The 26,571-nt window shown below is 48.8% G+C and overlaps 1 protein-coding gene across 1 annotated transcript; it reads left to right on the forward strand.

Moving 5' to 3' along the window:
* LOC144161982 (uncharacterized) lies at positions 1-25,994 on the forward strand. Its single transcript, XM_077692522.1, has 6 exons — positions 1-109; positions 695-1,078; positions 2,179-3,165; positions 20,942-21,149; positions 24,316-24,419; positions 25,665-25,994. The coding sequence occupies exons 2-6, from the start codon at positions 855-857 to the stop codon at positions 25,804-25,806; spliced, it is 1,665 nt and encodes a 554-aa protein (XP_077548648.1). The 5' UTR covers positions 1-109; positions 695-854; the 3' UTR covers positions 25,807-25,994.
* The last annotated feature ends 577 nt before the right edge of the window (positions 25,995-26,571 follow it).

Below are 26,571 nucleotides of genomic sequence, written 5' to 3' on the forward strand. Positions count from 1 at the left end.
CGTCCAAGGTGCAGCCAGCGAACACTGACGGAGCCCCTGCACCGGCAGCAGCTGTCTGCCCCCTCGAGACTCGTCAGGAACCGGTGCACGGGCACGAACCGCACCAGAAGTAAGACACCGCCTTTTCGCAATTTACTGCGCGTCTTATCAAAACTCCCGCGTTGGTACGAACTATTACTGCGACAGCCATAGTGGCGATGTTTCCCGGGGTCCACGAAGGTAATAAGCCAAACTTGTATAATGGGACAGTTGGGCTATTATCACATCCTTGTGCGTGGGCAGAGCTTCCGGGCTGCCTATACCCCGGGTTCAACTTGTAGGAAAGAAATTCACTTTGTCCCCCCCCAAAGTGAAAGCAAACTCTTATTTCGAACATTGTATCGGGTTGATTCGTATGATGTGATGCTATTTTTAGTATAACACATGGTCACACTTATGTAAGGATATATACTTTATCTTATCATGCTCATTGGTTTGTTCGCGCACTGATAGTATACCCTACTTCAGGATTCCTGGCACTGATACGTTAAGCTGTTCGCTTCGTTAGTTACTGTGCAGAGAAGTTCGTGCATGGTTAGGAAGTACGTCGGTTATATGACCTCGTTTTTCGAGGGGAACCAACCAATCCCAAAGTAACGATATCGTACGTGCTAAGTTCTAATCGCTTTGTAAATCTGCTTCCGTGTCCTTCCAGAATCTTGAGCTGCGGCAACTTGGTATTGATCGGCGTCACCGTTGCCGTCGCTGGCCTGCTGCTGTCGCGATTTCTAAGGAAGGGTCACGCTGACTACGCGGCGACCACAAGGGGACCTCTTGATGGCGTCTTGACCGCCGTAGGGAACGGAAGCGCCGTCATGCTGTACCCGGGAGTTCCGTACGGACTCAGCACGGCCCACCAGCGCCGCTTTGCCCAGCCACTTCCGCTGGGGGATCTCGGCGACGTGCATGTGGAGGCCTCGGTGTACGGTATCCCTTGCGCGCAGTGGCGGGACGGGAAGCTCGTGGGTGGCGAGGACTGCCTCCGTCTGGCCGTGTGGTCGCCGGAAGCCCCCTATTCCAAATCGGGTTACCCGCCCAGGTACGCTACAAAGCGCGCACACTCGAGTTCTTCCCGAAATCAGTGAGATAAGAGCTTAAACCAAGAAACGTCATAGAACTCGTTCGCAGTCCAGCGGGATTGGAAAGTAGATATGAGGTGGCGTCCACAGGTATAATGGAGAGCATGCAATTGTTGGGGAGAGGGAGGTGGAAAGAAATACCTTTTTGGGGAGGAAATTAGACAGCGCATGTAGGGAGAAGAGATGCGGCGATGACCCGGTGGCTGTCAAGACAGGAACATTACCGCCAATAGATTGCATTGTCATACCGGGATGAGACAAAAAGACTTCTTTGTGGTGAAGAAATAGCATACCGTGCCTCTGCGAATTGTGAACGGAGGTGCCGATGGTGGTGAAGTTGGTCTCTTTTCACCATCACGCCCGGATTGGCGAAACTATTCGGGTGGCACCTCCAGAGTGGCGCTTGGAATTGATGGGTGATGTTGAAAATATAATGATAATTTGACATTTATGTACAGAAGCGGCAGGTCAATGAGAAATGATAGCACTCTGTCCATGCAATTGTCTGGCAATTCTTTTCGCCTTCGGAGACACGTACGCGAGATTGTAAACGCCTTTTTGAATGCACGAGACTGCAAATTGGTGCCTTTGATTCAGCCGTCAGGTACCCCTACCTTCCAACCCTTTATAATTAGCTTCTTATGAGTTTTTGCATGCATACCGGGACCATGGCCCCTGCAGTTTCCGGCTCCCAAAGAAAAGTTGGACACCTCAAAAGCCCCGGTTGCCGACCTTCCGCGAAGTAACATTATTGGAACCACACGTCAGCTTTTTCTTCCATCATAAATTATTATAAATGTAATCCAACTCTGGAATAGTTTCTTTCGCGGCTATACTCCGAGACCTTCCGAATATCTTATGTGTACTTAGTGAGAAAACCCTTCAAGTCAGACGGTGATGATATTGGCTCGTCAAGAGGATTACGTGCAGCCGACATTCTTCATAGCCCCGTGCCAAAGCTGTTGAACTTTGGTGGTGATCTTTTTTTTTTTTTTTTTTCAAAGCGCTAACTGAACACATGGCGTTTGAGATTCATAAAATTCATTTTGTTCCAATTTAGGAAGAACAGGACCATGGTTGTGGCCCTGACTGGAGACTGGTTCCAGACCGGCTCCAACAGCGACTACGACTGGGCAGAGCTGGCGGTTCTGGGAGATCTTGTCGTGGTCTCGCCGAACCACAGGCACGGCGTCGCGGGATTTTTAAACGTCCCCTTCAACGACGCCGCGAAAAACAGCGCCGTAGAGGATGTCATCTTGGCCCTGTCCTGGATCAAGCGCAATGCTGCATTATTCGACGGTGACCCCGACAACATTGTAGCCCTGGGTCACGGTTCCGGCGCGTTCCTCCTTCTGTCGGTCATTCTCAATGGTCGGCAAGGCAGCGGTGTAGTCTTCAAGCGAGCACTTCTGCAAGGTCCTCCGCTGCCTTCCATGCCTCTTCCGCGCAACACACCTGACATGGGTCTGGTCTACGTGAGGAACATTTCGCAATCGCTCTCTTTCCGGGGACACAAGCCGGAGGAGCAGTTTTCATTCCTCAAAGAAGCTGAGATCAAAGATTTGTTGCGGGCTTCGCAGGAGCTGCGGATTCCGCTTCGCTTCGTTCCCAGCGGTTTTGAAAACGGTCCCAAAACGCTGGAAAGATCAGTGACCGGTGCAAACCTTCCGGCGGGCTTCGAGGTCATCGTGGGAAGCGATCTGTCCGAAGGGCGAGCCTTCAACGAACGGTTTATTCTGCCGTTCGCCCTGTCGAGGAAGTCGGCGGATGACGCTGTCAGTCTCTTTGAAACCGTCTGCGTCTTCGTGAAAGAAGCCGAATGCAGTTTCGACCGAAGAAACAGCGCTGGGGTCGACTGGCTGAAGACTTTACCGAAAGGGGAGTTCCTGGAGCACTTGGCGCTCTTTTGGACGACGTGTGCATCCGTCGCAATCGCCGACGCAATTGCTGGGACAAAGGCGAGGGTTCACCACTACGTCAGCGAAGGAAGCCGCTTGTTGGAGAGCTATTTGAGCCCGGACGCCATCGCGGAATTTCTGGCTAGTGGGTGAGTCCAGCAAAAATTATTTTATAGCTCCAAGTTTCGCTTTCTGCCCACTTCTGCCACAAGTTCACACGAAAAAAATTTTGTTGCAGAATGGAAGCTACATGCTTGGCCCCAAGCAACAATTTGTCTGCATGGGCGTGCGTCTCGACTAATGCGCATTGTCCTGTGAAACAATTTTGTGGGGTGCCGGAAAACTTCCGGCGGTATTGATTTCTCACGAGGTCTCACGTGATTGGCTGTCCGCGCGAAAAAGTCACGGGTAGCGACTCGCAGAGCCAGACATCCGCGTGAGATCACGTGGCCAATCAACCCCCGCCTTAAGTTTTCCGGCACCCCATAAAATTCGGCCCCGGCTTCTGACAATAACTGAGACGCACGTCAGTGAGAAGCCGCTCCTGACAAACAACAGCGGCGGCATGGGCGTATACGATTCTTTCCAGACGCCGCCGAAGAAGCTATTTGACATTGAAGCTATGCTAGGATCCAGCAAACTACCTTTGACAACAAAGCGATGTACACGAGAATCGCACGCGAGCGCAGCGCCACCTTGCGGCGATCATTCAAATACCCGGTATCGTAAAACTGTGCGCCGCACCTCCAACGCATAAAAAAATTAATAAGAAACCCTTCATATTTTGATGCAAGGCAGCCTATATTGCCCCTGTATGATGTCTTCTCAGCGTTGCACATGTGTTTAGAGTGAAGCCGACTTTAAGACGATCGTTGTAAGTTCCGTTTTTGTAAGCTGGCTTTTCGACATTGTGTGTTGCACAGTGAATCATGGACATCTAAGGAGGGAGTGTGATTACAGGGAGCGGCTCCAGCTCTTGTGTTATCGCAAGTATCACAAAACAAATCATATGACAATTAGTCGCTGACACGACTCTACCATCACGCCGAGTTTCATTTGCTTGTCGTAGTTGGTTAGTTCACAGTGAAGTTTTGCTGAGCACGAGGTCGCGGGTTCGATTCCCAGCCGTGGCGGCCGCTTCTCTGATGGATTCGAAAAGCAAAAACGCCCGTGTGTACGAGATTTCGGCGCACATTAAATATCCCCATGCGGTCAAAATGAATCCGGAGCCCTCCACTACGGCGCGCCTCATCGCCTGCGTTGCGTCGGTGAGTTAAACCCAACAATCAAACATCAACATCAACCCCAGTGATGTTTTAAACGTCACGGAATTACTGTCTGCATGGCCATCTGCAGAGGGAGTAGGGTTACAGAACAGAGCTGCAACTGTTGTGTTACCAGAGCTGTCCGGAATCAGGCGGTATGACGACTCTGTCCTTATACGCACCAAAGCTTCACTGGTCACCCTCTTCACAGAGTGAAAGGGCACTGAATTTCTCCTTGTAAGAACTGAGCAGATAAAGGAACCGCAAGGAATTTGTACAAGTTTATTACATTTGTAAACGAAAGCGACATCCTCATTAGTTTCAACAGTGAAACTGGACGCTCTTGACAGCCTCACCCCAATGAGGGAAGCGCAAACGCCTACATCCGCTGTCCCTGTCTTTTCCCGTGGACGGGCCGGCCGCACTTGTACATGTGCTTCGGTGTGTATGAGAGCACCTCTTTTCCGTCACCTTACTCTGCTTTACCGACTTCTTCGAAACAGGTATTGGCCTCGATGCCATCCACATCGCTTCGCAGAAGGCAATGGCCGTGATCTGAGGACGAGAGTACGGCCTGTTCTACAGAGTCGTTATGACGTCACGCGGAGTTTGCGAGGTTGGCGGCCGGCGGCATGACTGTGCGATATTAGTGGGGCCTCCAGTTCCGTGTGATCGTCGTGATTGCATGCTAACGTGCAGTCACAACAGTGATTATTTGAAGTTTTGAAGTTGAAGTTTTTTTAATTGAGTGTTGAAGTTTTTTGGTATTCCTTATCATTTTTCGGGTAAAGAAACGTCTTTCGGTGTAAAACTGAGTTGCCAAAGTTGCAAAATTAATTTCAAATTAAAGGGACCCTGAAGTGATTTGTAAACATTGCGGGATTACTAGCGCAAATTGTAGTTCGGAGTCCGTAGGCATTGTTTCGACCACTATGACCGCGTTTACGCAAATTTATTTAGTAGAAAAATCAATTCGAAAATGCTGTCCTCCTCTCTTTACGCTCGCCCATTTTCTGTGGCGTTTTCGTGTGACGTCAGCAGGAGATGAGCTGGAAAATGGCTGCGCTACTGCACGGTTCGCCGACCAGCCGACCTACCGATCGAGTCAGTCGGCCCAGCGTTTCGTCCGCCGGCCGCCGACGGGTCGTCGCTATTCGCTTGCTCAATTGAAACTAAGCCACAACACCTTTGTGAATGAAAGAATGTGCCTTTCCTTACTTTGTTAGTTTGTACACTGTGTCAAACTCAAGTCCGGGTCGCTCCACACAAGTGCACATGCGACGCTTCGCTGACTTTACGCTATAGGAAAATCTAAGGCCAATTGAAGGCGGGAGAAGTGTCAGCGAAGTCAATATAGGTACTAAGAAAATAAAACCAACTGAAACTTTTACCATACAGCGCAAAACTAGGGAGCAGGAAGCACTTTTTGCGCTGGGTAAACAAGCACATCGGTCAGCAGCACGACCGCACATCTGCGAACGCTTTTCCGTCAAAGAAATGCAATTGCTATAGACGTGAGATATTGTGGAAGTTTGGGGACACTTACTGCAGGAGTGATATACAACAAATAGTCACATAAAGTACTTAAAATGCTTAAAATAAATAAAAGTGTAAACTGGTCATACATTATAAACATATATCCAAACCGGCCAGCGCCGGTTCGTGGCCTAGTGGTTTGAGGCGCTGGAATTTGTTTTCAAAGTCGCAAATTCGAATCCCCGAGGTTACATGTATTTTTTTTTGTAAGTTGATTTTTTCGTATGCGGCCGATTTTTTCTGAACTGAGCTCACCATTTTTGGGCCGTAACGTTCACTGCTCCACGAGCGAGATCACAGAACGCGCGCATACTGACAATGACGCGCTAGCGAGTTCTCGTTGGCGTGCTGTTGCCACAAGCACCGACTGCTTGCGGGCAGTGGGCCCAGGCCTGAATCAGCACACCCTTGGCCTGGTGTGAACTAGCTTTTTACGAACAGACATGAGTGAGGCAAGCTCCGAATATGCGGGAAAAGCGCATGGCATTTGAGAGTCTTCGGTGACGCGGAGGGCGTTCATCCACTGCGTAGGCCTCGTCTAGTGATTTCTACGATTCCAATCCGCCCTGGGAGGTTTATCTTAGACATTTGACAGCCGACAACATGGCAGAAGCGCGGTACGGCGATAATTGAGAAATCGAGAATGCCCATCCAACAACGCCATCAGATGTCAAGCATGTTGTTTTACAGAACCGAAACCGAAACTTTTGATTGCTAACCTTGGGCATCGTCCAATCACGGTGCCCCCCCCCCCCCCCCCCCTCCTGACGTCACAGCCTTTAGTTGGTGCGGCCGCCACAAACCGCGCATAGTAGTTTTTCTTTTTTCGCGCTTTGTAAAATAATTACCGATTTGTCAACCGGATAAACTATGAATAGTGTGTTAATTTGAGCCAGTCTACACAGTGCAAGCAAAAACGGGAGCTTGGCAAATTCACTTCAGTGTCCCTTTAAACCAAGTTGTATTTTACCATCATGACTCCTTAATCATAAACTATAGTATACGCATTCAGTGGCGGCTGTTTCTTCGAATAATTGCGATTAACAACTGCGTCCTTTTTTCCCGAGAGTTGGCCCATTTGTTCACTGGGCTTTCAATTGTTTGCTCAGTCGTTTAATATTCTTGTGCGGCTATCTTTGCCCGAACTAACGCCCAGTTATTATCATCTTTTTTTTTTTTTTTTGAACAGGCATGTTCCACCGTCAAACAATGGCTCTCTCTGGCCAGCGTACACAGCAGAAAAACGACTGTCCCTGCTTTTGAAGAACAACTCGGACGAAATTGCCGAAGACGTAGCCCACGACATCTGCCTCAAGATGCGGTCCTTGTTGTCGTACTTGACGTGAACGCTTTTTCAATACAGAAACGAAGCCGTAAGAAAAAATATCAATTAGTTTCGGTTCTTGAAGTGAGAATTTCAGTCCCGTAACAGCGCAGCAGACGTACAACTGGGGTTGAGGGCCTACCTGCAATCATGAGGGAAAGCACATTCAGGAGAGGCCGCGACCAGCTTTACAAAACGTGACGTCAGCTGAAAGTCACGTTGTGTAAAGCCGGTCCGCCGGAGCCCGCTAGGCTATTCCTGTGCTCTTCTGCTGCGCCTCGCCTTCTCGACCATTGGACATCGCACATTCACAACCCCTGAAAACGACCCATCAATTCCCATGAGCCCTCGTACTGTCGATGCCCCTACCTTCTCACCTGTAACACAATTCCCGGTGAACAGCGGCCATGCACGAGCAGCCTAGAGCTGCGCGTCTGCTCCCCTCGATGGCCAATGCTTTGTGCCGGGAAGCTCTCCATTTGAACAATGTCTAACACTGAAACATGAATCGGTACGCCTACTTGTTCGGAGACACAAATACAACTTGTCTTCAATCACCATTCTTCCGGTTTATAACTGCGAGCCGGCCTAGTTGGAATTGATGCATCTCGACAAATAGCGCCCATCAACGGGGACAAGAATAGAAACAGGGGCTTCCTTTCGTGTGCCAGTTTGTGTGCGCTATTTGTCGAGATATTCAAATTCTTTTTGTATGTCCTGCCCCCCCAAGGATAAAATGGGGAACAACGTACCCGCTCCAGCAACGCTATGGCACGTTTGCAGCCAATTTAAAATAAACAGGGGTAAAACCCAAAAATAAATTTTTTTCTCGGGATACGCCAATTAGTAGAACAAAAAGAATGGTTGCGGCTTAGCTCAGCCACGTGTGTGAATTCTAGAGACGTCGCGTGGGCAATAGTTGTGGGTGTCGATCAAAGCTTTGTTTTCCAACCACCTACACAGTGTGGATTCGAGGCAATTTTAGGGGCGAAGCTCCTTAAGGCGTGGGTCTGTCCATCCTCGACGTATGTATGTAGCCACCTCTAGTTTAGTTCTTGGATTGTTTACTAGATGGCGTGGCTACCTCTAGTTTAGTTCTTGGATTGTTTACTAGATGGCGGTACTTGTATATGATGAAAAGATGCGCTTGGATTGTTTACTAGATGGCGTGGCTACCTCTAGTTTAGTTCTTGGATTGTTTACTAGATGGTGGGGAGCGTTATAATAAAATCCGTTCGCTGTTGGCGCGCGCTCGGAGTCGCCCGATGGATAAGGATGTAGATGTGCGAGCCCGCGAGGCAGAAGCGCTCCGTGAAGCTGCGCGGCGCCGCCGCCAAGATCCTGCCGTACGAGAGCGGGAGGCCGAAGCGTGTCGTCTGGCTGCGCGACGACGCCGCCAAGATCCCAGCGTTCGAGAACGAGAAGCCCAAGCGTCACGGCAACGGCGCGAGGACCCTGCCGTACGCGAAGCGGCACGGCTGCGGAGCGAAGAGGATCTCCAAAACGTCAGAGAACGGGAAGCGGCGAGAAAGCGCGCGTATCGGCAGGCAGACCCCGATGCAGTGAGAGCTCGTGAGGCGTCTGCAAAACGCATCAGGCGAGCTCAGCCCCAAGGTGCCGACGCGCGGTTTAAGCGAGACTTTCTAGACGTTACGTTCGGACACAGATGTAGTGGGCGAACTTTCACTGAAGAGTCACGGTTTTACCGATGATTTCCCCTCAGGAGCTTCGCCCACTCATCATCATTTACCTCGTGGATATGCTGTGAATTTTTTTTAGGTTTCGTTGGCCCGGAATAAATCGGTTATTTTTTTGTTTCTTGAGTGTTGGCGTCACTTCGTCTGGCGGGGTCAGGCTCGCGAACCCCTCGCACATGAAGGAGGTTCTTTTAGTATTCAACTGCTCCTGTGAAAGCACCTTTCACTTTCGTGTTTCACTGATTCCTATGAAAGAGGGAACAACCATGGTTTTTTTTTAATTGAGATATATATATATATATATATATATATATATATATATATATATATATATATATATATATATATATATATATAGAGAGAGAGAGAGAGAGAGAGAGAGAGAGAGAGAGAGTAAACATTTAATAGAACAAACGGTGGTGGTTGAGCCGTCACTCGGTGGGGTGGATTCGCCTCAGTACAGGTACCCTTGGGCCTTGGCTGCAGCCCTGGCACGGGTGACCAGAAAGATCTGGTCTGCGTGACGGGAGCTGGTCAGCAGGCCCTCCCACTGCTCTGGGGAAAGTTTGGGATTGGGGGTAAGCGATGGGGTGTTTTGACAGGCCCACACCATGTGGTAGGTAGTATTAAGAAAGGGGCAGAAGTGACAGGTGAGGATATTATAAATTGAGTTTTAATTTTTATGGCTTAGGTTATTTTTTGTTTTTTAATCATTGCTTTGTGTTCATTAGGTCATGTTATGTTAGGTTAGGTTAGTTTATGTTGGGCCACCTTATACCTCACGTTAGGTAGAACGGTGTAGGGCCAGACGCGGCATTTTTTCACCAAACGCTGGTGGACGCCGATATAGTGGAGGGCTTATAGTATCGTAGGATGGCACTATGGACACAGCCCCGCCAAAATGTATGACGCTGAGTTGAGCCGGTAAGAGGGATCTCAACATTTGAGGGTATACAAAGATTTTGATTGATTGATTGTAGGGTTTAACGCGCCGACGCAACGCAGGCGATGAGGCGCGCCGTAGTGGAGGACTCCGGATTAATTTTGACCACCTGGGGATCTTTATCGTGCGCCGAAATCTCGTACACACGGGCGTTTTTTGCTTTTCGCCTCCATCAGAAAAGCGGCCGCCGCGGCCGGGAATCGAACCCGCGACCTCGTGCTCAGCAGCGCAACGCCTTAGCCACTGAGCCACCGCGGCGGGTGGGTATACAAAGAGATGGCCAAACGAAAACAATCTGAACGCATGACTGCAGAATGAAAGAATGCATCTAATTTTCGTAGAGGCAAGACAATGCCAAAATCCAAACTGCTTCGACCGTGTCGGAGTGACTAAATCGTGTAGACGTCGTCTTCATAACGGGAGGGGCCTAGGTTCGATTGCGACCGCGGGAAGCGTTTCTTTTTTCTACCAGGAGCTTGATGTGCCTTCGCTTATCATCATCATTTTTTGATACCCACTGTGCGATGTTGGCTCTCCTGCACTGCATATTGGCGCAACATTGAACGCCATAAGTGAGGCATAGAAAACTTCGCTTTAAAATCCACAATAGCAAATAAACAAAATGACCCTTAAAAACAAGTGATGAGAGGTGGAACGCATACCTGTTTTTGAATTTTTTGAATCCCGACGTCACCTGTCGAACATGCGACCTCGGGGTCCGCCCCACTATGCAGAATCTTGTATGGGAGTGTCCCGGACTAGAGGCTATTCGCGCGCGCCATCGCCACCAAGTTCCGACGTACGATTACTGGATCTCGCCACCACAGCACGCGCACGCAGTCCGAGTCCTGCGTCCCCTCTGGAACTTCGCACGCGAGGCTGGCATTCTGAGCCGGACTTAGTTTTACCCCCTCCTTTTCCGCCCTACCATTCTTATAGGCCTCTGAGCCAGCTCTTTCCCTAATAAAGTTACATCTATCTATCTATTACTTTCAGAGGCAGCTGTTAGAATAATGACATCGGGCTCAATGGAGGTCAAATATGAGACCAGTAAACGGTCGAGAAAAATTGAGAGTCGCGAACTTTAGGAAAAACTGTCAGCGGAGATGATCGAGAATGGAGGAGTATATCAAGATGGTGATGGACGGCTCTATTCCTCCCTATGACAAAACAAGGCTTTGCACCGCAGCACATTAGTGATAAAGGTTTGAGCTATCATTGCGCAAAAACGGCACTGGTTCAGAAATGAAGATAAAAGGCATTTTGATGACAGCAGAGTCATAGGTTAGCCTTGATCCTTTCTCCACCGTAATTATATACGAAACCTACTAAACAACGGACCAGCGCATTCTTTCGTATAACTGCAGTATAAGCATAGAAGGACTCTGTTACAGCATTGGCATCGAGAGCCTGCTGTTCCAGAAGCATTTAAAATGCAGCAGACCCTGAAATTAACACACATTAAAACTCTGAAACAGGGTGAACGTACATATGATTTACAGACATAACAGAGGCTGTGTATATTCTTCCTTAAATGACTCGATCAGACGCCACAACGTTTCAAAAGCTCGTGCTGCGATCAGTGCTATAAAATGATGATGGTCATTCCCTCCACGAGTTTCGAACGCAAACCCAAAAAGGGACTGGTCGGACCTAAGACGTGTGCTGCGTCTATTTACTCCGCCTTTTACTTACTCCTCCGCTAGTAGTTGATCGGTATAATTTCAGCAAAATGCCAGAAAATAAAATAGCTTTATGTAGGCTGGGGCGCCCTAGTTGTCGTCGTCGTCGTCCTTCTAAATCCAGTTCAACAATTTCTAGTTCATCTAGTTCCATTTCGCATCAAACAATTAGGACGTTGCTATCGACATTTTAGATGCGAAGCATCTCTTGCTCGGGGGGATGTCCCGCGTCTGTGCCCCGTCCGCAGCTCTTCTGATGATGATTGTGGCAGGATGCCCCTAGGGATTGGCCAACCGAAGAATCCATCACGAGATAGCTTCGCGTTCAACCACCATCGTCATCTTCCCGTAGGGGAACCGCTGAAGAAGGATAAGAAACAAGGCTTCGAAGAGGAGGGCGTGTACGTTGCTCTCAGCCGGTGCACCAACGTCAACAACCTTTACCTCACCAACGCTGACGGAGACTACCGATTCTACCACAGAGACGACAACATCGACAAGAACATGATGGACGAGTTTCGGCGCCTCGAGAACCACCGCCTACTCGCCGTCACACAACAGTACTTGCGTGCCTTTGTCACCGGTGTGGACCCGGACGCGGAATTCCCTCTGGCGCTACTAAACACCATATTCCTCAACATAACGGCAACACAATGGAACCACACGGAACCCCCATGATGCTTCGCATCCTCATCAGGGTTCCCCACGGGAAGATGGTGTAATTTTTTTTATTTCAAAATTGCCGCGGACTTCTTGCTTCGATCAACCGCCGTCCATTCTGGCTGCCCCAAGAGTGGATTATAAACCAAATCTTCTCCTGTTTTTTTTTCTGCTCATACTATTATTATTACTGTTATCATCATCATCATCATCATCATCATTATCAGTAGTAGTAGTAGTTCCATCCTGCCCACGTCCCAGATGCCAGCGGCGTTGCACTGACGGCGATGTGGTCGACACGTCTACTAGTCTACGCTGCTGAAGAGAAACCCACCGGGACGTTCACGTAACAAGATACGTCCAACCGACTGCTACGTGTTGGCCCGCGATAACGGCATCAACGGAGGTTCGCAAATTCAGGAGTGAAGATCGCGTCTCAAGAATTGGATCGCCCAAACAGGAACGCGGTCGGTTGGGCTGAGCGTGACCCTTCAGGGTAAACCAAGTCGTCTTTGAGCAGTGCACGCGAAAAGAGCTCCTCTCCACTGGACGCCAGTGCCAAGCGTGCTGAGACCGCCATTGTTCGCTCGTACCCGAAGGTAAGCAAAACTGTGGCACGGAGAACCTCCCATCGACCCTAATACTGGTGATGTAAGCTAAGCCATTTGATGGCATACTGGGCTACGCCCGTGAAGTGTTCCTGCCTCGTAACGCTTGGCGTAGCTTTAACCATACCTGTGGTTGACTGTAAACGCACGCCGTTTTGTTTGGTCACTCTTTGTCCTCAACAGCGGGGAATTTGCCGGCTGTAGACCCGACCAGCCATTGCCCGCGTGTCCCTTTCGTCTGCCCGACTAGTTCTCCCAAGCCGTCGAAGCTCGTGTCATGAATTTTCCTCGGCTGGCGTGGCGCACGGCGGACGACTCTTGCCTAGCCACTACGACAATAGAAGGACGTCCCGAGAACGTGCTCGCGCGGCCTTTGGTCCCCCACTGGGACGTTCATTACAGTTTGGAGCCCGGGGGCAGCACATGCTCACGTGGCGTATCTAGTCGGGTTCACGGTTACATTTTTTGGGCTTGCCCGGGTTCAACACGAAACTCTGGAGATGTATACGCTCAGTCCGTTTCACGTTAAAAGGTGCACGTAGAAGACAGCGTGCTCACAGTGTATCCGAAGGACTTCCTCGAAACCACAGCTTGGGTGTCCCAATGGGGTTTCGGGTGAAATTTCCCCGTTGTAACACTCGTGAGGTTGAACTGAAGTTTTGTGGCGTCTACACACTGCTCGATGCTATAAGCTCTTGTTGGCGTCGAGTAGCCTCACCGCATTGACTGGCTTCAGCTTGACCGTGTCTCGCACGTTCTGAAAGCCTTGGAATGAAGCTGAATAGCTTCCAGTCAAACGGCTGTAATGCTCGTGCTAAGCTACATCAACGTGTTTCGGTATACGTTGAGGCTCGCGAAAAGAAGTCGCTATCGCCTTCCCTGGTGCTTGCTTCATTGCTCTTGAAGTACTATAGTTGCTTGGTGACGCCGTGTCGGGAAAAAAAATGTCTAGGCTACACCGAGCTTCCGCTGTGCATATCCAAGGTTACCTGAGCCAAGCCGGATTGGATTGGATTTGAAAACATTTATTGAGCATAAAAGCCACCCACTTTTATGCTCAATAAATGTTTTCCAATCCAATCCAATCCGGCTTAGCTCAGGTAACCTTGGATATGCACAGCGGAAGCTCGGTGTAGCCTGGTTACGTCTTGGTTTCTCTTGGTTAGACTTTGATTTAGCTGTAATTATTATGCTGTTCGTGCAAAGCCTGCCTTTGTTTACGGTTGTGGTCCCACTTCGGGCGTTTGCCGAGGCAAACGGTCAGATTGCGCTTGCCTATGCCGGCTCAATGCCTACAGGGGTGAGCCTCATTTCACACACGATCTCTATGACACCCCCTCGCGCTCCTGTCACGTGATCAAAAAGGTCGTGTCGTGACGTCAAGACCAAAAGTCACGTGACAAAGATCGTTTCGTCACGTTCTTGCTTTGCCCAAAACAAATCGTGCCGTGCGCGTTTTCTCTACGTTGGCGTCGGCGTTTGTTTGACCATAGCCTCCTAGTAGGTTATATAGGAGGCTATGGTTTGACGCCCCATTTTCTTCCTCTAAACGTCAGTGCTATCCGCGTGTTACGTTGTCATGGCCGGTAATTTACACCAAGTGCAGCGTCGATCTGCAAACGCTAGACTTCGCGTTGTGTGCTGTGCTGGGAGCTCACGGGTGTAGCCGGCGTGCTGAGCCCTCGTCGACGAAACGGTGACCATGACGACACCGATCCATCTCGTGAAAAATCGAGGACGAAGTTTGCCACCACTAGTTCTGCAGTACCTATCCTACAAGTCACGTTGCCACCAGCAATGACATGCAACAACGTGCCAGAGATCACCACACGAACAAACGCCGTGCTGTGATGTGGCGAATACAGTGAGGTTCGATTGTGTGCATCGGAGCGTAGAGCTCGACGTACTTACCACATTCGGATTTTGCGGTAAATGCGCAAATGAGATGTGGAGGAGTGGAGGGTGTGTTGTGTCCTATGTACCGATTACTTTGTGCTGTCGCTCTTCATGTCGGCGCACTGGGCGGTGAAGTGCGATGCTTGCATGGGCAGCGATTGTTGCAGGCAGCCGCTGCAAGCATCGCGCGGTTGTGCTGGTCAGTTACGATCGCTTTGGCGTTCGGTTAGCGCCCGAGGTTGTTTCGCCCAACGGAGCTGCTACCCGCGTAACATGCTGCGCGTTGCGGGGACGAAAGATGGCAGCGGCGGTGGTGAAAGAAAGGGTACGGAGACCATGGTGACAGCAGGACGCTTGTTTTCATTATCCCTCGTCCATGCACTTATTCTATTCCAGCATGAAGGCTAGACTTCTGCCAATTTACTAGGACGTCTTAACTTAGCTTTAGGAACGACAAAAAGTAGGCTCTGTATCTAATAACAGGTTCGAATTTCACATTTACAAAAAGCCAGCAATTATACTGGACCACTTTACCACTAAAAGGCCACTTTACAAGTGCCCTTTTAGGGATGCTGTAAATCAGGCATGTTCTCTGAACAACCTCCGCTTAAACCCTTTCGCACTTACCCCCGCCTTTTAATATTTATCCTCCTGTGGGCATTGAAGTGTCCACCAAATGTGCATTCTACTCTTTGTTCTCTTGAATTTTATTTCAAGCTACATAAAAACCGCTTTTGGCCTCAATGTCCAACGAGGCCCACTGTTTTATTCAAGACGTGCATTTGTTGTGAAGATTAAGCCGATAGCGGTAGGTTCAAGCGTGTTGTGCCAAATGTTACGCTACGTTAATAAAATGAGCGTTGCGACTGTGCAGGTAGTCATGTGCAGGCCTCACCTTTGCGTCAATATAAAGCGTTGCACATGAATGTGTCGTACCGGATGGCTTTCGTCAACCTCCTAAAAATAGTTCCACCACAAAACAAACAAGAAAGTGTGATTGTGATTATGGAAATCTATAAGACTAATCTGTTTGTTTGCGGCACAGGGTACCATCATATGATTAATGGCGTGTGAAGACTGGACCGGAAATCACAAAATTTTGCCAATTATTCTTAGGCCAGAAAAACGAACTTCTGCTCAATTGATTCTTTTAGCAACGTATGGGCTATCTTCTCGATTTAGCTGGAGCACTCCTTAATGATTCAAAAAATACAGCGCGACTTGGACAACGACGGTAAAGAAGGACGACGGGTCAAGCGCTCATGGTTTACTAGAATTAACGTGCACACAAAATCATCTGACCCGCTATGAAAATAAATAATTGCATTCGAGCAGCATCTCTTGGCGCTCTCTCTTGTTCATTCCTTTGTTTGAAGTATAGTTGTCCATCCCTGGGGAGTATGGCAACTGAACAATCCGGTGGCAGATTAACCGTTTGTCCGCTCACATTTAGTTCCTAAAGGGTGTAATGATTGGGGCAAAATCAAGTAGTCCCCCAGAAGACCAACTTTTAGTCCTTTTTTGCCTATGCATGCATGCAGTCTTTTTAGGCCGACTATGCGGAAATAACATTTTCAGTGGGTTGAAATCTTGAGTGCAATTGGCCTTTGAGCCTGCTCGTGCTCACCATCCCACAGGACGGATCAGGCTCCAACTTCAACGCACAATGACTCAGCCAACCAAATTCATCCACCGCACCAAGCACAAACGGGCAGGAGTGAAGGAACCAGACATCATCCGACTTAAGCTTTTCTCATAAGGCACATTATGTACGGCACACCTTACCTGTCTCTCAAGCCAGCCGAACGGCGAACATTCTGTACTTGTGACATGACGCCATAATATCGATCACTGCAGGTGAACAGGATATGCCTTTTCGTATGCTGTGAATGATCTCGTGGCACCTTGTCACAAGCACAGACACTTACGCACAGAATAGTAATAGAAGTAAAACGAGAACAAAGCAACAAACGTGAATAAAGAATTACAAGCCTTATTTCGGAAAGAGGGTAACCTGGCACAGAAGACGACAGCTTATCTGAAACCAGGTAACCGGTATCGACAACAATGAACCGCAGGAGTACAGTATTATGATTTGTACTAGCTGCTATGTAATTATTTGTGGCCATCCTAAGCTATCGACAAAAGAGGTTTTTTGATCCTCTGCTACCTCGTTCGGCTCCTTCCCACCGTGAATTGTCATCGCTCATTTCATTTTGCATATCCCAGGTGGCACCACCGATCCAAGATCAGCTTTCCCGTCCATAATGGCCGCCATTTTGCCATAGTCAAAGATCGATATTATGTATTTGCAGAATAAACAGGTATCTACTGTTGTTGTTCCCAGTGCCAAACAAAATAGACCACAAAATGCGACCTCCGTGTGAAGTTTGAGCGCGAACAGAACAGCGATACGCTCAGGAAATTTTCATTTCCTGAGCGTATTTTCATTTCATACGCTCAGGAAGTGTTCCATTTATCGATGTAACACATGTCCTGGTGCTGAGTCTATGCTGCTGAGGGCATCGTCAAATTTCTACTGCTGCGGACAGATGAGAAAAGGGAATTGATGAAAAGAAGACGGTTTTTGAAAAGTGAATACTATGATAATTCCAAGGCTTGAAGTTAGTATTTGGGCTTGCTCTTGTGACAGCGTGAAGCACAATAACGTCGTTTTTATAAGTGGGCACGAAATTTAGACGAAATATCAGAAGGGAAGATATTGAAGTAGGATGTTTTATCTCAATAACTGATTAATATGTGAAATCCTGGATGACAAATATGACACATCAAACCGACGCCTTGATGAGACCGAACTGAGAATATACAACCCTCATCCGCATCGACCGCTTCTTACGGGCTGCCAGCAGTTGACGAACACTCACGCGCGTACACGGTGAGTGTCAGGCGACTGTCGTGGCACCCTCCTTTTTTTGGATGGACGAACATGTGACTGTTTGCTTAGTGCTCGTGTGCCTGCCATGGCATGAAGGTCGGGAAAATTATTTTTTTCACTGATACTAGTGCACTCCAACAAAACGAGAAAAACCCTGATGGTTTGCCCGAATGATAAAACAGGTCCGAATGAAAAAACTGGAGTCATATTTCGGCACCCTCAGCAACGTACTCGCGACCAAGCTTGCTTTCGTCAATAGCGTTGCAGGTGCACTCAAATTTTATGACGTAAATCAGAGGTGCCAGGCATACATTTCACTTCAAATTATCGTGTAAAAGGTATTGCATGTGAAAATGCAGAAGGTCCCACAACTATATTGCGGTAGAGGGCATTCAAGGTAACTTCAGAGTGCTCCAGACATTCATTTAATAGTAAGAGCCTCAATGTCTAACGAGACGAAAGATCCTCTGAGACGGAAAGTCCAATCGAGCCTGAATGACCACCGAGACGGAATATCCACTATTGAACCTTTCGTCTCGTTGGACCTTTAGATGCTGAATCCACTGAAACAAAGTTAACGTAATGACTTGCATAGTTTCAGTGTTGGAATACTGAGTTCGCAACCAATTTTACAAATTAATTGTGAAACTGCCACACTTCTACTGCACTATTGTTAGTCACAACAGTTACCAAGGCCTGAAAGGAACTTTACATTTTTTTGTGTGTGTCAGCAGCAGCTGAAAATGCCTTGCTGTAAAAAAATTTTGTACCAAACATTATGCTTGCATTATGGCGCATACAGTGGGGATGTTTCGTTGCTGCTGCTGTACATCACAACTTCACATTAATCAGGCAGAGTTAGAATGACAGCAAGCATACCCCACATTTTTTTTATTGCGATAGTATGCCCATTGGCATAAATACTATGTCACAGGTATGTAAAACAAAATATATAATATAAAATCAGCAAATGTACAAAAAGGCCAATAACTGCGAAAGTAAAATTAGAATTCAATAAGTACACTTGAAACAAAAGAAAAACAATATTTTTATGCACAAAAGTGTAATAAAAGCAATATCTTGCAGGTAGGTAGTTTATTGTTTATGTGACCGACTCCTTGTTTGTACCTGTAATTCTGCCTTAACAGTGTGAAGCATTCATTATGTCTGTCTAAGGTGTAGCTTATAAGCCACTTAATTGCTCTCAGCAATGCTACAGATCTGTGAGACAGGATAAGCAGACACCAATTTATTTGAGAGCAGGCCTCAGGTACGTGTCGGTGTACAAACATTCAAATTCAAATAACATACTGAAAGACAAACTAATATATACACAGGTAAACAATCCAATGTGGAGTAATATGGAAATCAAAGAACACAAGACCACTCTCACTTTGTTGTACAGATACCAGGACACTGCACCTCTGTGCAATTAAAACTCACGGGCTTTGCACAAAGCCGACACAAAAAATGTTACAGGCGTTAACGATTGCGCGCCGCAATCGCAAACGGATACGCCTCGTTACACACGACAGTTAACGTGCCCACTAATGCAATGGGCGCGCTAAAGTGGTGCTTTCCGCTGTAATAAAACTCTACTGTCTGTACAGTGACGACTGCCTCATCGTCGACTCATGGAACCTTTTCTCGTTGTCCGAAAGGTAGCCACGAACAACGGCTGCGATCCGAGACGTCAGTGACCGCTTTCCACTCGCACTTTTGACATAGTGGGCCTTGAGCACCCTGTTTTGGGCTTCAATGCCGTTATTTGTCGTTAGAACAACGTCAAATTCAAGCCTGTGAAACATTACCCACAGCTTCTTCACACTTAGCCACACCGCTTCAAAGTAGCTGCGAAATTTCTCGTTGTTCCAGTACTCTGAGCTAGAAGCAAGAACAGGTAAGGTAAGGTTAATAACTACTACATGTGGGCGTCAGCTTCCCGGCGCGCAAGGCCAGCCGCGCACTGGGAACGATCGACCGCCAGGCACGAACGCGACGCCCGAAACCACGAAACGACGGAAACAAGGGGAAAATAGCTCTCCCTCACTCTCGCTCGCTTATTTACCTGACAGAAACGTTTGCAGATGGACGCTGCACTTGTTTTAAATAACCGCCCTTGACACCAAACGCGGATAGCCCCGAACCGACAAACGCCGACGCCAACGTAGAGAAAACGCGCACGGCACGATTTGTTTTGGGTTAAACAAAAAAGTGACGAAACGATCGTTGTCACGTGACGTTTGGTCTTGACGTCACGACCTTTATGATCACGTGACAGGAGCGCGAGGGGGTGTCATAGAAATCGTCTGTGAAATGAGGCTCACCCTGCCTACAGATACCGAGCAACGCTCTGTCCCACGCAACGCGAAGCCCGGCCTCGCTCTCTTTTTGGCCAAGCTCGCATGCACGCGGCGAGTCACGTGGTCATGCGCGAACCAGCTGCGGAGAGCGCATGCGCCAAGCCGGGAGTGGCGGCGGCAGCGGAGAATGCGGCCGTATATTTTTTCTCTCTATTTGGAGAACGCAGCCGTCGGCGGGGATCGGTCGGTGGAGCTCGACCCGCCGAGTCAAGTGAAGAGTGATGCATCGGAAAGGGTACGGCGCAGCTACGTCGCAGCTGCGCAGCTTCACCGCGACGGCGAAACCGCGCAAGGAGATTAGTAAAGCTTTGCTTTAAAACCAGGGTACTCATTCGAGGACACCAACGCTATGTGGAAACCGTTGAGGCAGATGATGACGCGGATGCGAAGTGGGAAAGACAATCCTCAGCGTTTATGTGGTGCCATGAAGGGCTTCCCATCTCGAGCGCCTGCCAGCCTCGATAGCCGGTTGTGTGAGAGTGCCTCTTCGATTTCAGCACCTCTCTTAGGCATCTTATTTCTATTGTGCATGTTGATCGAAGGAGGAGCTTAGCAACTCACAAGGTTCGTGAGTGCCATTATAAAGGTCAACGTGCGTTGCCCTATGAGGGCACCCTAACCACCAGCCTTCTTGTTAGGTGAGTTGTAGGGTTGAAAAGCCTGTTCTAGGGCAGGATGAATAGCACTGCATTATAGTACGCTCACGGGACTAACTGTTCACGGCTAGTCACCTTCGCAAAGAAAATTACTCAGTGCATCATACTTAAAAATTGGGAAAAGTACAGCTAAAGCGTTTTTGCCAGAGGACCTATACTTGTGATGCAAGTTCCATCTGATCAAATTGTGTTAGCCGCTACGTCATAGCAGTGAATTAACTGGAACATTAACAGGGGCTAGAAATCGCTGGGATAGCATTAACGTTAGAGTTAGCGCTTCCGTCGTGACAGTTGCTGAGTACGCACTGTGCTTTCTTCGTTGTTTTTCGTTCAGCCATCGTGAATCCCCGTGTACTGCGATGGTTAAACATGTGCCATTCGGCTGGCTGGTCCCCACAGGACAATCGCCACGACAATGGCCGACATCTTCAAGGGGAAGATGCTCCTCAAGAAGGACGGCGGGCGGCACTCGGCCGACACAGTGCTCAGCGGCAAGAAGCTCATCTGCCTGTACTTCGCTGCGCAATGGTGTCCTCCCTGCCGCATGTTCACTCCTGTCCTGGCCAACGTCTACAAGGATGCTAAGAAGGACAACCTCAGCATCGAGGTGAGTTGCAGGGCGCCATCGCTTCAAGCACAAAACCGAGATGGCGTTTCGAACAACATTGATCACAGAAGAGAATTGTTTAGGGGTTCAACGTGCCAAAGCTCCACCCGGGCTATGAGGTGCGCCGTAGTGAAGGGGATCTTTGAAGACATGGGGATCTTTGACGCGCACAGGAGTTTCGACACAAGGGTGTTCTTGCTTTTTGCTTCACCTGAACATCGTCCAGGGGATTAGCCACTGAGCCTCGCCGATGGGTGTTATCACAGAACCAAATGTACTGTTGCCCACAAAATAAACCGCACCAAGGGAGCGATGCGCGATAACTATCGGCGCGACGCCTTCCGGCCGGGCGCCTGCTGCCGAGATAGCTGGCGGCGCATGCGTGTTACAGTCCACTCAATGTCTGTCAGTTTCCTCCATCTCGGCCGCAGCGCTTCGTTTCACTTGAATGTGGCACCCGGCGGCGCGGTGAGCGGTACTCCGAGCGAGCGGCACGATTTTTGGTAGCGGCCCATACGTGTGGCCTGCGCTTACGTGCGCAACGGCGTCGTCCATCCTTGCGATATGTTTTCGGGCGCTCCTTTTATTGCCATTACTGTCACCCCGAGAAACATCTCCATGCCAACTGACGCGACGTTGCTCGGTAGTAGGGATGTTATGGAATGGTTATCGTTCATACTTGAGACAAAGTGCCTGGGGGTCACCGCGTGGGAACTGCATCGCCTGGTTCAGTATGGACTGCCATGCTGCAATGTAGTTCCGCAACTCAGCAATGTCCATAAACTCTTGCTCAGCGTAGTAGCCAGTCAGGAAGGGTTCGAAGTCGCTGTCGGTGTTCCGTAGTTGCCTGGACTCGTAGTCAATCGGTCGGTAATGGCGGACATTTCTTCATCCGAATTGTGTCCGCGTTCAAAATAGCACCCCCCCCCCCCCCCCTTCAGAGATCAGCGTCGTTATGATAGCAAAGTTGAGCACTTCGTTTTCGTTATAGTTGATCTCCGTTAGGCTCCGGTCGTAGTTCTGTCATGATAAATTCGGTGTCGGCCTATCAGGCATTGGTCGGCTTATCAGGCATTGGCCACAATCATTGCGTACATGCCGTCATTAGTTCATCCCGAGGAATTTCCGCACCACTATGTCGCGACTACAACACTTCGGTAAGGGGAAAAGAACTGTATTTACGTTAGAATAAACTCAGAACACGTCCTATCGCCGCCATCCGTTCCTTGTCGTCATCTTCTACTGTCATGTACCCTCACTTCTTTGTCCTCTCGGAAATAAAGTTCTAACACACTTATTTAACCATATAGGCCAGACAGAACTACCACGCCCGAGGCCTGCAAAAAGTAACTGCGGACACCGCTGACGCATGGGGACCCCTTGGCCGTTTTTTTGCAAGGCAATTACTCTGCAGCCATAATTGCGTGGACACATTGCATTGCGCATGCGTGCTTACAAACGCCTATCAGGTGCCGTACCACGTTTGCGTAGTAGCGATAATTGAACCGCGATCCGGCTCACGAAACTGAGGCCATTCCTGACTGCGCGAGGAATATCGGTTTAAAACTGGGCCGTTGCGCTTGGGATTATGTGCAAGATTATGCCCGTTCCCCCTTTGCATGCATGCAAAGGGGGAACGGGCATACTTCTTGTCAGACCATTGCCACTCCGTCTAAACTTCCTCTTCTCGAATTCTACAGTGCCTCCACTTTCAGACAGAATATTTATAATTCTTCGTGCCTTATGGACGCTGAGATGGAAGCAGAAAGCAAGAACCGTAAATGGCAGTTCAACTCCACCGAAGCTTTTGAAAGGGGATTTTGAAAGGGGATGCGCCAGGGGTGGCGCATATTGCGCGTGCAATTCGCATTACGTCAGTTCTGCCGCCCGCCCCCTCTTTCCGCACTGTCCTGGCGCAGAAAAACTGCAAGAAGGAGCTATCTCACACACTGTGTGAGGTAATATGTGATGAAGAGGAAATGCACAGGATGCAGTGTTGGATAGTTCTGTGCTGCACCTGCGTTCGACATTCCGTGCCAGTCTTTCTCGGCACGAGATCACGTACTATTACGAGCAATATGAAAGGGAACACAGGAACGCGCAGAAAACACCCTCAGACCCAGCTGTGAGTGATACGCACAACGGCCGCCGTCGGAAACGAAGTGGAAAGGGGGATGCTGTTCTAACAACTGCCCCCATTCCCGCCGTTCGTCTTATCGGCTGTCGGACGATACCATATCACCGGCGAAATCATGCAACCTTCTGCTTCGTAGAAATGCCAGCGGGTTGGGAGTGCCAACAGTTAGTAAAAGAGCGCCCTTCTTTCCCCCTTTGGGTTTCACAGCGCCATCCGCGTATCGCTCCGAGTCTGTTTCGAGGCTGTTTGCCACAGTCTAAGAACGTTGGTTTGCCACGCGTTCCTGTGTTCCCTTTCATATTGCTCATAATAGTACTCCTCTCCTAACGGACGCCATACTTCCGACTGATGCACGAATTACACGCATAGTCAGTTATTTTGTGACACCTGACTCTTCTGTTCTTGTCGCATCGCTTGCTTTGCGGCTAAAGATACACGTTGTCTCTTGTCTAAGACACAACTCGCGCAATGTCTTTTAACAGCGGAGCTGCAGGTTGGGCCCTTTTGTCCGTCTGCTGTAGGTCGTGCGTCACTCAGGTGTAGGAGCAAGTTCCCAACCTCCGATAGAGGGTGCTTGGTCTCGCATGGCTCGTCTCGCATGAAAGACGGGAGGGCGCCTACCACCGCAGATTCTTTTGCGTGAACCGATTCCTGCCGTACTCGGGCGAACGCCCGTTGACGTTCGAGCCTATACAAGAGAAGTACAGCTTCGCTGCTTCACCAAATTTGCCACTTGGTTGAACTGGGTTTAATTTTCTTCGGTTCATGCATTTTTGTAACGCTAGGCTTTTCCCTTCTGCTGCATCGAGTTTTCTTCTCTCGTTGTGCGGTTAAAATATACGTAATACAAACGAGCTTCTTTGCCAAGCAATGCGAATGGCACCATGAAAAAGATTTCAAGCTTGATATAAATTCTTCGAAGTTTCTTAGAAAAGTATGATACATTGATGCATACCTGGTTGATTATGTAGGCAGCAGGTCAGCTGGAAAGCGCTAGACTATTGGAAGTGCTATCCTTGTGTCGTGCAGGTCATCTTCATCTCGGCCGACCGAAACCAGAAGGACATGCTGGAGTACATGCGATCTTCCCACGGAGACTGGTACGGGCTGCCTTTCGACGACCCGCTTCAGGGGTGAGTACGCGAAGGAAGCTGTTCGAACTGCAACAGTTTAAAAAATATATAAACAGTGGCCCACAATACGAAAAGCGCAAATATTAGTACCGGATAAAAGACGTTCGGAGGTGGGGGCCTTTCAGCTGCTGAGATTAAACATTTCCCTCGGTGTTTCGTCATCTATTTCCTCTTTCTGTGTATAGATGAGCATGTGAGTGAGTGAGTGAGTGAGGGAGTGAGTGAGCGTTAATCGTGGATATGAGTGCGCATGTGCATGCCTGAAAGTAAAGCAAGCATGGAACGAAAAGCTAAGCCGTTAGCTGTTTGATGAAACATAGTGTATCACGTATCTCTCACGGGCCCATTTGGAGCGTAGGAGAGGAAGAACTGTTTTAGAGTGGAAACTCTACTGCGCGATGTATTGCGAGGTTATTCATCGGGTCGCAATGACCTTGATCACCCGGAGAGCAAGTTTGACAGGTGTGACGTGGCGCCACGCTGCGGAATGGCGTCGCAGCTTCCCTCACTCGGAGCCTCCCGCTGCGGTATCACGTCACTGGGCGAGGGTTTACCGGCTGCTTCGTGGAAGCTCCTTGACTGGCCCGGCGCGCGTAGGGCCGCTTGGGCGTGCCCTTCAGCTTTCGCTTGTGATAACTGTGTTTATAAGTGTTAAACCTGGTTTTTCAATGCGTAGCATTCTTTTCCGAGTATCCCAACAGCCAGGAGCATGGTCGCCCTGCATTTCCACAAAAATACAGATTTGGCGGAATGAACTCCTTTAATCGTTATAATAGCGTGAATGGAGGTAATTGATAGGACAGAATTGGGAAAATAAAAAAAAATAGGAAAAATATCAAAAATAACATTTTCGCGAAAATGACCTGACAGAATCAAAAATACGCATCTTATACATCTCCCCCCAAAACCACAAAACAAACGCGAAAGTCCTCCAAAAATATCCAAAATACGAATAAAAAATAGCGTAAACGGGCCAACTTTGCAGTACGCCTTGCATATTCGAAAAAAAACCTAATTTGCGAACTGAAGGCTATAATGGTAATAATTGGCACCACTGGCAAAAGAAACAAGGGATAACTTAAAAAAGAATAAAATAATCCAGCGTCCCTATCTACTCCTGGCTATATTTGACTGTAAAAATTTCCACTCAAACGGCATAAGAATGCTACGCATTAGTATTCTCTGAATTCCTGCAGATTTTTTTTTTTGTTTGTTTTTTTGCTAACATCCACTTTTGCCCCGCAGCGAAATAGAGGAGCGCTTCAAGGTGGCGGGCGTCCCGACGCTTCTCGTCCTCCGGCCAGACGGCACCGTGGTCAACACCAACGGCAAGAAGCTGGTGCAGGAGCGTGGCGTCAAGGCGTTCCGCGAATGGCTCGACTCGTGAACTTGTCCCCCCGCCCACATCGAGGTGTCTCCTCGCCGGACTCTCCCTCACTCTGCAGTCGATGTGAGGCACCACTGTGTACCGAGAAACCGAAGATTTAGACCGTTTCGATGTGTCCGATCGCCTAAAAGCCCAATAAATATCTCGCACTGACTGGCCCTTCTGCTGGAGGCCAGTGATACACCGTACTGCTTCCTCCAGTTGTATCTTCACTTGGCGCACCCCTCGCAAGGCGTTTAGGCTTTCTTTCGCTCTCACCTCGCATACTGGTGGTATTTCGAGTTAGCGGGCAGCTCTGCTTCATTGCGTTCCATGTCTTTGCAGCGCCACTTCATTATCCAAGAAACACAGAAAACAAATTTGTATGACGTCAAATTTTCCGCATTTGTTTCGCGAAAGAAGCATTGAAACATTCAGTTGCGTTCATCTTTGTAGGTGGGCGTTCAGTGCGATTTTCCCGGAATAAAAAAAAAAAAAACCTTTTCGGGTTATTAGTCCGTGTCGCAATGAGTTTGCTCAATGTCCGGAAGGTGGTCGAGAAATCGAAGTTAACGGCAGCAGTAGGCGGGGCTAGCTTTGCTTTATTAGTGCGAAAGCAGCCCTAGACTAACAACCTGCATTTCGCCTTCGCCAGTATGAAGCCTGTATATGCTGCCTGGGCAGGCCTACAACCTGAGTCATCGGTGCCTCACTCACTGCTCTTACAGCCACCACTCGCGAAAAGTTGGGAAATGTGTGGTAAAAATGTGATACCTGCAGTGTTTT

The sequence above is a fragment of the Haemaphysalis longicornis genome, unplaced genomic scaffold (genome assembly GCF_048455015.1).
Source record: "Haemaphysalis longicornis isolate Haplotype H1 unplaced genomic scaffold, Haemaphysalis longicornis Haplotype H1 scaffold_12, whole genome shotgun sequence".
NCBI lineage: Eukaryota > Metazoa > Arthropoda > Arachnida > Ixodida > Ixodidae > Haemaphysalis > Haemaphysalis longicornis.

Excerpts from the sequence above, each read along its gene's own strand:
- LOC144161982 (XM_077692522.1), top strand. The coding sequence starts at position 855 with ATGCTGTACCCGGGAGTTCCGTACGGACTCAGCACGGCCCACCAGCGC. Across the intron at positions 3,166-20,941 it reads GCGGAATTTCTGGCTAGTGG|GACAATCGCCACGACAATGG; the intron begins GTGAGTCCAGCA and ends TGGTCCCCACAG. Across the intron at positions 21,150-24,315 it reads AGGACAACCTCAGCATCGAG|GTCATCTTCATCTCGGCCGA; the intron begins GTGAGTTGCAGG and ends TGTGTCGTGCAG.